The 11,628-nt window shown below is 43.5% G+C and overlaps 1 protein-coding gene across 1 annotated transcript in view; it reads left to right on the top strand.

Moving 5' to 3' along the window:
• The first annotated feature begins 363 nt into the window (after positions 1-363).
• kcnd2 (potassium voltage-gated channel, Shal-related subfamily, member 2) overlaps positions 364-11,628 on the top strand; it is a 648,438-nt gene continuing 637,173 nt past the window's right edge. The window contains exon 1 of the mRNA XM_070900318.1: positions 364-1,475. Within this exon, the coding sequence (XP_070756419.1) occupies positions 364-1,475 (1,112 nt within the window). The remainder of the gene's footprint in view (positions 1,476-11,628) is intronic.

The following is an 11,628-nucleotide window of genomic DNA, read 5'->3' as shown; positions in this document are numbered from 1 at the left end:
CAAATAGTTAAAATGTTCTTTTGATAACACCTGGTAAATTTGGGTATGCCGATGAAGTTGATGCCAGTAGGAGCACAACTGCATATGCATATGTGTGTGATATATATATATATATGTCAAAAAGAGACGGAGAATGCTGCAAAATAAATACTCGGAGCCGGGGCAATGGGTTGCTGTTGGGAGTTCGTTTTTGTTTTATTTTATGCGAGTGCAAATTACATTCCGTTGTCTTTTTTTTCATCTTTCTAGATGTCAGGCGTACAACACCAAGCGTGATTTTGAATCGGGAGCGACCTGTTTCTCTCTCTCTTCCCCCACCCAACCACCCAGCCTCTTGTCAGCTCGCAGTAAGCCAGCTTCGGTATGGCAGCGGGGGTAGCAGCCTGGCTCCCCTTTGCCCGGGCGGCCGCGATCGGATGGATGCCGGTGGCCAGCCACCCCATGCCCGCCGCCCCCAGCGACAGAAAGCGGCCGCAGGACGGGCTGGTCATCCTCAACGTGAGCGGCAGGCGCTTCCAGACGTGGCGGAGCACCTTGGAGCGCTACCCGGACACCTTGCTGGGCAGCACGGAGAAAGAGTTCTTCTACAACGAGGAGATCCGCGAGTACTTCTTCGACCGCGACCCCGACATCTTCAGGAACATTTTGAATTTTTACCGGACCGGCAAGCTGCACTATCCGAGGCACGAGTGCATCTCGGCTTACGACGAAGAGCTGTCTTTCTTCGGCATCATCCCCGAGATCATTGGCGACTGCTGCTACGAAGAGTACAAGGACCGAAAGCGCGAAAACGTGGAGCGGATCATGGACGACGCCGAGGACGAGCTGAACAGCGAGAACTGCCTGCCGTCCATGACGGCGCGCCAGAAGGTTTGGCGGGCTTTCGAGAACCCGCACACCAGCACCTTGGCGCTGGTGCTCTACTACGTCACCGGCTTCTTCATCGCCGTCTCGGTGATGGCCAACGTGGCGGAGACGGTGCCGTGCGGCGCCCTGCCGGGCGGCGTCACCGAGTTGCCGTGCGGCGAGCGCTACGCTCTGGCCTTCTTCTGCCTGGACACGGCGTGCGTTATGATCTTCACCGTCGAGTACCTGCTGCGCCTCATGGCGGCCCCCAGCCGCTACCGCTTCGTGCGCAGCGTCATGAGCATCATCGACGTGGTGGCCATCATGCCCTACTACATCGGCCTCATCATGACCGACAACGAGGACGTGAGCGGCGCCTTCGTCACCCTGCGGGTCTTCAGGGTCTTCCGGATATTCAAGTTCTCCCGCCACTCGCAGGGCCTGCGCATCCTGGGCTACACCCTCAAGAGCTGCGCCTCCGAGCTCGGCTTCCTCCTCTTCTCCCTCACCATGGCCATCATCATCTTCGCCACCGTCATGTTTTACGCCGAGAAAGGCTCCACCGCCACCAAGTTCACCAGCATCCCGGCGGCTTTTTGGTACACCATCGTCACCATGACAACTTTGGGGTAAGTGCTTGAGTTTCCCTGTAACTCTGGCTGGTGCAAGTTTGCGCACTCCCAGTTGCGGGTCTTGCCCGCCCTGTGTTTATTTTTGAATGGAACGCTTTGATCTGAGTACCACTGTTTCGATGGTTTCAACAAGTAGGGATTATTGTCATCCAGAAGGTGTTGATGTTCTTTGAATTATGTTGGAGCAAACCCTCATGGAGAAAGCCAGCCTTGGCTTGGACTTTCAACGTTCTTATATTGGAGGGAGGCCTGTGTATTGATGTATTATTTGTGGAGGTGTGAAATTAATTCTAATCACAACTAACCCAATAATGTGCAAGCAGCGAAGAGTCCATCTGCACACACCAGTATATGCATAAAATAAGGGTAGCTTGTAGCACACTATTTGAAGTTTTTATGATTTCATCCTGTTTTTTAGACAACATTTTGGAAAGTTTGGATCTTGTCGCGTTTCCCCATCCATCAACACACAGTTTCTCTACAGGGCTGATCTGTGCCCACAGTTCAGCAATGCATTGTAATAACTATTCTAACTTTGTAAGTGGTTTTTGGAAATTAAATTAAATAAGCATTGATTTATTTAGACCCACATCACTGTTGCCACGGAGCTTCAGATTCTACTGGGAAAGAAAGGTTTGAGAGAAGCACAGTACTTTTGAAATGTTGGTATGCAAAGTTACATCCATTTTTTTCTAGCATCTGTTCTGTGCAGTCATTTGGTTTAAGCTGCATTGCATACTTCCAACTCAGCAAATGTAAAACATGAGGTATCTTGGAGCACCAAGCACTACTATTGTGCTAAATAATGTCATCCTCTGTCAGTTAAACCATACAATGGAACCTCTGAACCTCTATCTGGTCTGATGGAACAGAATAGACATCTTCCCCAGTGGATGATGGGAATCAGAAATTTTGGTCTAGCAAAACCATAGACATGGGAATGAAGACAAGTACAATGCTAATTACATTAATTGAATTTTATCTTTCTCGGGTTGTGAGATTCATTTATGTAGTAGACAGGAGGAGATAGATGTTAGTCGACCTTGCACTGAGATGATGACGTCTTACACAAGACTTGGTGCTGCAAAAGTTCTGATGATAATTAGGATAGTACACAATTAGAATGCAGATAATGGAGATTCTACTGTAGTTCGGTGCATATGTTGCAGTAAGCCAAATTTGTAGCAATAGTTATAAACTATTAGTTCTGTTTTGTAAACAAAACGCATGTATGTGTATATATAACATAAAAACCACTAAGTAATTTCACAAAACATTATGCAGTTTAGATGAAACAAGCACAGGTTGTGAGTGGGATGAATGTGCTGTTTCGCTATGGGAAGTATAAAAAGGGACTTGATGGGCACATCCAACATAATGTTGGGTGGTTAATTGACATGTATGTGAAGGTAGATCTTAATCTCGAAGATAAGCTCCACAGCTGGCTTGACTCTGAAGGCACAGTGTTAGAAAGCTATGATAAGGTGAATGTTTCAACATAGTTCCCTGTAACCGACATGAATTTTTAAAAAGTCTTTTGCATGAACCAAACAGTCATCAATATTTTTCAAAGAAGGTCGCATCATCATTTAATACTGGATTTTTTGTAATTGACTCTCCAGGTGCGGACTCATGCTGGGGTATATGAGTGACAACTGCGCTCTAGTACCTCACCTTAGTGGCCATTCTTTATGTGTGAGCCTTTGTACTGCAGATTGGATGGCTATTCCCCATGGGGGCCTTTCTGACTCTACCAGATCCTACCTTTACTGAATGTATACTTTCCAGAAATGTCACTAAATAGTGATCAGGAGCAGAAAATTTGACTGATTCCCTCTCTCTACTGGTCTAGGGTTACTGAGGCCAGTTGTAGTATACAGCAAAGTGCATTATTCCAGAATAATTTACTTGTTAGTAAATGCCAGATTTACAAAGTGATTTTTCTGTTCCGCACTTGTAAAAATAATAATTTTCTCTAAAGTTAATGACATTTAATAAATGTTTTTATGTTATCTGCAAGGATTGTGAACTTGTCAGAAGGTTCACTTAGCTAGTTACCAAGGTAATGATATATAGCTGGATATACTGGTTGCCTAAATAACCAAATAATGAGAGGTATTTCAAGTTTAACAGTTTATTTCTTGAGATGACAAAACATGATAGTTCTAAGCATAGGTTTCAGATTAGATGGTTCATAAGCTTGTAAGTATATTTTCCTCTGCATTGGTCTTTCTTGCTTTGTAGAAAATGCTGGAAATATTCAGCAGGTCAGGCAGCATCTGTGGAGAGAGAAACAGGATTAACGTTTCAGGTTCATCAGACCAAAGACCCCATGGGCTAGAAATTTGTGTTTTAGCGAAAACGGTATTTTTTTGCCAAAATTACCGTTTTTGCTATCACTATCAGGCCGTAAATTCAAGCTTTAATTTGCACAGTGGTAAAAATCGGCGTTGCATGAGGATTCGTGGTGCAAACTGCGAATTTCAGCAACTTTAGTCCGAGGCTGATACCGCTGCAAGAGAGGCCTTGGGAGGGCGGAAAAACACCCCAAAAAAATTGGGAAAAAAAATTCACAAAACATTTACAAGACACTTATCTATCGAATCGCTGCAAAAGAATGAAAAAATAAAAATCTTAACTTAGCTTTTTGCAGGTCTTCATACTTAGCGCTGCTGGCAGGCCTGTTCCGAAAGGTTTTTCCCTGTCTGTATTCTGAGCGCAGAATACGGGTGCAGAGGGAGCCAAATTTTAGGCGAAACCGCTATTTCGACTGTTGCACGGCGGCGCTCCTCTCCTGGCGGTACGTGGAAAGCGCCGTCTCACAAAGCTCACTGACTTTCCTGCCTACCGGGTTTTTGCCAAAAAAAGGTGAAAAACCCAGTCACAAAATCACCGAATTTCTAGCCTTGTCTTTAATCTAAATAGGACCATTGCTATTATTAATTGTATGCGGCTGAAGCTGCTGATGAAGGATCATCGACCTGAAACGTTAACTCTGTTTCTCTCTCCACAGATGCTGCCTGACCTGCTGAGTATTTCTGTTTTTATTTCAGATTCCAGCATCTGCAGTATTTTGCTTTTTGTATTTCCTGCTTTGTACTTGCATCTACTTTGTCTCTAGACATAGTGAACAGAGGAAAAGATACCATTTAATCTCTTAGTTCATTCTGTACACGACAGAATACATAGGTATGCAGGGGAAAAAAATGCAGTAATAGAGTGGCTTATCAAATGATCATTGTCCTTAGAATTCATCATGATAGGCATACAGATAAAATGTTAAATCATTAACTGCTGTTTAAAATAGAAAAGGTAGAAGACTTAAATATGCAGTTTTCGTGTTTCACTATAGGTTGGAGGTAAAAATAACCTGAATTATAGTACAGCTATGCCATTATTAATGACGCATAGTTGAAGAGTACTTCTATTAATCCATGTTTATTATTAGAACGTTGTACCACCTAGTATTTTGACTGTTCCCAAGTTTCTTGTTGGAAATTGAGGCATAAATCATCACTACTTTTGGTGGTTTGTGGTAATTAAATATACCCTATTTCTGTTTCAGATTCTACCCTGCATCTGGCTTTGCACAGGCAGGTGTATCCATTCAAAGTCATGAATTGCTTCCCTTTTGCAGCTGTGCACTGAGGAAAAAAATAGCTTTTATGGTATCATAATGGCAATAGCTTTTAATGTACTGGAACAGTATACATAACCTTGTGGTGGTTTGTTAGGAAGTAATATGTGTTATTTGCATCTATCTGTTTTATTACAATAGTACACGTTAAACCACCTCTCGTCTGGAACCATTCCTGGCCACCGGGTGGCGCATGTGCAAGACTCAGACATGAACAAAATTGAAGTCTTTCCTCACTGCCGATTCCTGCAATTGCTGGCCTGACCCCGAGATCCACGCCCCCCCCCCCCCCCACATGATCTCTCTGCCGCACTCCCAGCCCCAAGCCAACCAGCCCCGATATCCCCTTGCTCAGTACCTGTACCATTCAACTTAACGTGACCACCTCTCGTCCGGAAAAATCCCTTATCCAGAACATGCTAGGTCCCGAGGGTTCCAGATTAGGGAGGTTCAACCTGTATGATGTTGTGAAAACCTGGGTACATCTGTAATTTTGTGTTAGCCAGTTTAGGTGGTAAATGCTGAAAGTGGCAAGTAGTTGGCAGTTTAAAAAAAAATTATAACATTTTGGATTTCATTATTATAAGGGGAAAACCATCAGTGAATATCTTCAAGGGCTTTTGGTATTTCTGTTCAAAAATCTGCCCAAATTGTCAGGTTGCAAAACATCATTGGAAAGGAATCCAATTACTCTTCAGCACTGAGGCGAAATCTAATAGATAGATGCTGTGCAAGCTTTTGAGGGTAGATAACTGACGATTTTGTAGCCCATCTCATTAATGAATTGTAGTTCTGCAACATGCCGCACTTTACTTATTTATTGAAAAGATAATGGGAAATAACTGGTATCATTATAAAGTCAAAAATAATATGATGGAAAGATAGTATGTGCATTGAGATGTGACAGACTGATATTTTCATGTACAAGTTCTGTATGTATCGATGCTTTTTTCTATGAAAAATTGAGGCAAAAATAGACTTTAACTTTAAGACACCGCTCTAAATTAAATAGTCGAAACTTTGAGCTGAACATTTGTGGACTCAGCTGTCAAATTTACCATGATTAGACTTTTCCAATTTCTAAAAGACAAGATGTTTCTCTACTGTAGGTCATTATTCAAAATCAAAGTTTGAAAATTGGTATGTCACACAACCTGCTTGGATTCGTACATTGTGTTGCTGTACCAACAATAGAATACATTTTAATGCCTTGTCAATGTAGATGTTGCTATTTGGAGCTCGCCACATCCATGCAGAGATGGTTTCACCAAAAATGTTAATGTCGTGGTTCTGAATGGTACAATAGGTGAGCACACTGTTCTTCCATCTCCACAATTCATTAAATCCAGATATTGGGATGAAAATTTCCTATGTCTTCGAGCAATAAGAGTCCAACATGAAATGAGTTTGGACAGTCTCAACCCAGTTCTTAATGGGTCTAGGCAATGAATGCAGATTTCCCATGATTTATCATACACTGGCAATCTTGCCTAGAGAGAGATTTCAAATTGTATGTGGTAAAAGGAAATAAGCACACAGTAGTGTAGTAGCACACCCCATATGAAGTTATGGATAGAAAAATACTGTTGGGGTAAAGGAGATGAGGGTTTATTCTGTATCTGGCTGTGCACTGACTAATCTGGGAGTGTTTTGAAGCTGACACTGAAATTAAAGATTGTTCCATTCCTACGATGGGGTTCCTTCACCTTGATGAGGACAACAATTCACCAAAAGGTAAACAAACGGTCAGTATACCTTCGTTCTTCTGTTTATCTATTCTTTTCAGTAGAGACTTTTAGGAATGATGCGTGATTTTGATTGAGACGGGACAACAATATTCAGCTTGGCTCAGTTTTGACACTCCTGCCTCTGAGTAAAAGGTTGTAGGTTCAAGTTCCACTCCCAAGACTTGAGCACATAATCTAGGCTGACATTTCATTGCAGTACTGAGGGACCCTTATGTTGGCGAAAGTGCCATCTTTCAAGTAGTCATTAAACCGAGATCCCATGGCACCAGTTAAAGATGACCAAGAAGTTCCACTGGTGCCCTGGTCAACATTTCCTTCCCTCAACCAACATCATCAAAACGGGTTAACTGGTCATTTGGGGAACCATGCAATGTGCAAATTGGCTACTATGTTTACTTATATAACAATAGTGACCAGACTTCAAAAAGTATTTCATTCGCTGTGAAGTACTTTTTGCCAACCTGAGGATATGAAAGGTGTTATGTAATTGCAAGTTTTTTCCCCTTTCTTTCAACATAGTAGGGGAGAATTTCAGGCTGCCCACCTGATGGGAATGAGGAAATGATGGGGTATGACTTACCGCTCCGTTCCCACCGACGCTATTTGCCCAAGGGCCTAATGCTAGGTGGTCAGAGTGCCCACCTGGGTCAGGTGGTAGGCAAATCCAGGTCCTATGACACACATAGAAGCCCAATTGCCATTTTAGGACCAGATGGACTGAAGTGCACATTCCGACCAGTTTCAACAGGCGGTCCAGCCAAAGGCGATCCCAAGGGGTAAGTTTTAATTTATTTTCGTGCGGCCGGGAGGAGTGTTCCTTTGGGTTTCACAAAAACAGTCCAGGCCGCTGCCACACCGGGTCCCTCCCACCCGAGAGTGGACTCCCCTCCCGGATTTATCTTTTTCTCGGCCTGGAGGCTGCACATTATGACTGGGGCCTGAAGCCAGTGGGCTGCTCCAGAGTGCTTGTTTTCCGCCTGCTGGCCCAATGTTAATGAGGCCGTGCCATCAAAATGAGCCAGGCCTCCCGCTGGCACTATCGGGTGACTGGCTGGCATTTAGAAGAAGGAGGATATAAAATAGTATGGGGGAAAAAAACAGTAAAATGGGATTATTTTAGGGAGAAGACAGAGAAAAGGAATTATGTAAAATCTGCCCTCATAAGGGGCATAAGCAGACTAAAGGGCAAAAAACGGCCACTTTCTAGAGTTAAAAAAAGTCTATATATTTACATTTTAAATTCATTCACAAAGTGGATAAAACTAGAAAATAATTTGATTTGGTCTAAGGGTAAGTCTTCCTCTTTAAAAAGTAACCATAACTTGATTAATGTCATCTCTCTAGCTTATTTAAGAATTTGGCTTATCATGTTATCAACCTAATTTGTTGCAGTTTTAAGACCCTGAGGTAATTTTTCAGCTAACCCGTTTGCCGTGAAACAGACGGGATCTGATCTGCCACCCATTTTACACCCATCTCATTTAATGGGCCCAAGTTTTGGGCCGCGCCTAGAACGGCGCAGCCCCGACCTGGATGCCCGTTTTTCACGCCACAAAGTGCGCCTAAAAAAAACTTCCAGATTCTCCGGCTCCCTGCTGGTCCTCTGCCCCACAGCGCGGCGCAGCACAAGCTGTAGGGGGCGGAGCTAGATCCCTGCGCTGAAAACAGTGCCGGGACCTCTGCACATGTGCGCTACAGTGGGCGCGCATGTGCAGTAGCTCCAGGCACCCAACACTGTGAGAGGGGCCCGAAGCATGCAGCCCCTAGCCCTGGCCGAATGGCCTCGCTGGGCTGCGTGCATAAGGCTGCCTCCCACGCCCAGCTCCTGCTTCCCGACCCGACTCTTCTCCCCCCCCGGACCGGACCCGACCGCGACACCGACCCGACTCTCGCTCCCTCCCCCCCCCCCCACCCCCGGACCGGACCGGACCCGCGCCCGCCCCCCCGAACCTCCCTCCCTCCCTCCCACCACCACCCTGACCCGACCCGCGCTCCCGACCCGCCCCCCACCCGGACCCGACCCGCGCTCCCGACCCGTTCAGCCTCCCCCCCCACCCCTCCTCCCCCCCTTCTCCTTCTCCTCCCCCTTTCCCCCCTTCTCCTCCTCTCCCTTCCCCTTCTCCCCCCTTCAACCCCCCTTCCCTGCCTCCCCTCTCTCACTGCCCCCCCTCTCTCCCTCTACCCCCCCCTCCTCCCCCTCCCCTCACTGTCAGAAACACAGACACTGACAGACAGAGAGTGAGAGACATGCACAGACAGACAGACAGAGAGATAGAGACACTGACAGAGACACACTGTGGGGAGGGGGGGCATCCCAGCACGCTGTTGGAGGGCTGCCGGTGCTGCAGTCGGTAAGTAGAAAATGTTTTATTGATTTAAAAAAAAAATTATTTCTTATTAATTTTTTTGGATTGATTTATTGGTTGATTTATTGATGTTTTTATCATTTATTATTGATGATGGCTCTTTATTTGTAAAACTGAAATGTTTAATGTTTGTAAACTTCCCTTTAAACCGTCCCCTCCCCCTCCATTCCCTACGCCTGATTTTCTAAAGTGTAGACAAGGTTTTTTCGAGCGTACAAAAATCTTCACTTACTCCATTCTAAGTTAGTTTGGAGTAAGTTTTCACTGCCGAAACTTTGAAAATAGGCGTAAGTAGCCGGACACGCCCCCTTTTGAAAAAAAATTCTGTTCCAAAGTGAAACTGTTCTAACTGACTAGAACTGGAGCAAACTAAATGCCGAGAATTTGAATTTCTAAGATACTCCGTTCTACACCAGTTGCTCCAAAAAATCAGGAGCAACTGAGGCCGAAATTTGGGCCCAATATTTCCATTGAAGTCAGCGAAAAGTAAAATCGGGCGGGGTGCAAAACGGGCGGCGGATCTGATCCGATCCCGACAGTTTCCTGCTGGGCGGGTTATGCAGAATTTACCACCCCGCACCCCCCTTCCCGGTTTTAATATGCTTGTCCCGCATTTAGATTTTTGTTTTGCTAACTTAGCCATCTGCGATTGCTCCTGCTCATCAGTCATCATCCAAGATATTGGTAGAAGGATGTCGCCTACAGGCATTTGTCTTATTCCATGCTCATAAAGTGTCCTGTTTTTATGTTTTGTATTCAAAGTGAGTCATCAGATCATCAGTGTTTCCGACTTGAATATCAGCTACCCCTGATCTGCAATCAAATCTTTAATAATTTGGGATTTATTTGGGTAGCAGTCCACTTCAGTTTTAAATCAACAAATAAACAGAAAACAGAATAGTCTCAGTGTCCATCAAGAAAGATCCAACCCACTATTTATGTGCATTGGTAAAGAAATATGTATATTTTATTTTAAGCATTCTTTTCAGAATTATGATGGCTTATTGTTTGCATTATGCAATTATTGCTGTTTGCACTGGCTTTGATTTGGATTTGAGTTTGGGTTAAATAATTCAAGCTGTAGGGATTTATTTTTGGAGCACTTTGATTGAACATTGTGTGATGTAGGAAACATTTATATTATTATGTTATGAAACTAATTTAAATGTAAGAGTACATACACATCTGGGAAATTCATATCAAATCAAATTAATTTATTATTTTTCTTGCCTGTCCAATAATACTGAAGTTACATGAGACTGAGACAAAACAGAGGATTGTTGGTATTCCTCTCCTTCCCCTCCCACCTCTGCCAATTTGTGAGGCATTCATCAAACTGGCTAACTCAGAATCAATAAAACACAACTAACAGTGTGATAAGCAGCTTAGTAATTATCCAAATGAAGTAAATACGTGCACAGCACCATCATTGACTAAAGCAAGTATTTAAGATAACTTAATGCAGAACTTTAATGATTTAATGCAGTCTCATCTTTGTTATCTTCAAATAGCAAATGTGAATTTCATGCAAAAGTCTAAACTGTTTACAACCCATGGAGAAGAGGATAATCAACTCACTGATGTACAGAAAATTAAAGTTTAGATGGAACTTGTATCAATTTGCAAATGCTAGCATGGATTTAGCATGACAATAAATCTTTAATGCCAGTGAAGTACATTAATTGAACCAGTTGTTGAAGGTTGGATCTTGATTCACTGTGGGCATACTGAAAATTCTGAATAGTTATGCGGAATACTCTATTCAAGCTATAAGCCTATAATCTATGCTGCTGGTGTGAAGTCAGTACAATTGAAGTTAATTTTTTTGTAATTGTTCAAAATATTTTAATAAAAATGAGCAAGTTGTAGAACTCTGATATGTGGAGGCATTGTGCATTAATCTTGCTCATTTTCTCTCGTTGATATGCATATAATTTCTCTGTGCATAATATTATGTTAATGTATTCTTCTGAATGCACATATCAGGCATGCATGCAATTGCAGTATACATATAGAAGGAAGAAAGGATTCTGTTGGAACTGGCAAAATTTAGAACATTCGTGACATGACTATAAGCAGGGCTCAGAATAAAAGAGTGTCACATTAGACTGAAGATTCCAGAAACATTATAATTGCATCCATGAGGGTGAATAGCCACCATGCTGAAGAGTCGCAGGTGTGTACGTAATGGAACTAAAGACTGAAATGGGGAGAGCGGAGGCGGTGGGGGTAGAGAGGGTGGTGGTAAGTGCTCAGTGGTTGTGGATGATTCTCTCACACCAGTAAATACCTTGCTGTATCATGTCTTGTCTTATTTCTCTGAGATCATTTTGGCCTCATTGATGCAGAAAAACTGGATAACCTGTGAGGACAAAAGGACATAGGGAGTTTGTGACATG

The sequence above is a fragment of the Pristiophorus japonicus genome, chromosome 15 (assembly GCF_044704955.1).
Source record: "Pristiophorus japonicus isolate sPriJap1 chromosome 15, sPriJap1.hap1, whole genome shotgun sequence".
Lineage (NCBI taxonomy): Eukaryota > Metazoa > Chordata > Chondrichthyes > Pristiophoridae > Pristiophorus > Pristiophorus japonicus.
This window is presented reverse-complemented; position numbering and strand designations above follow the sequence as displayed.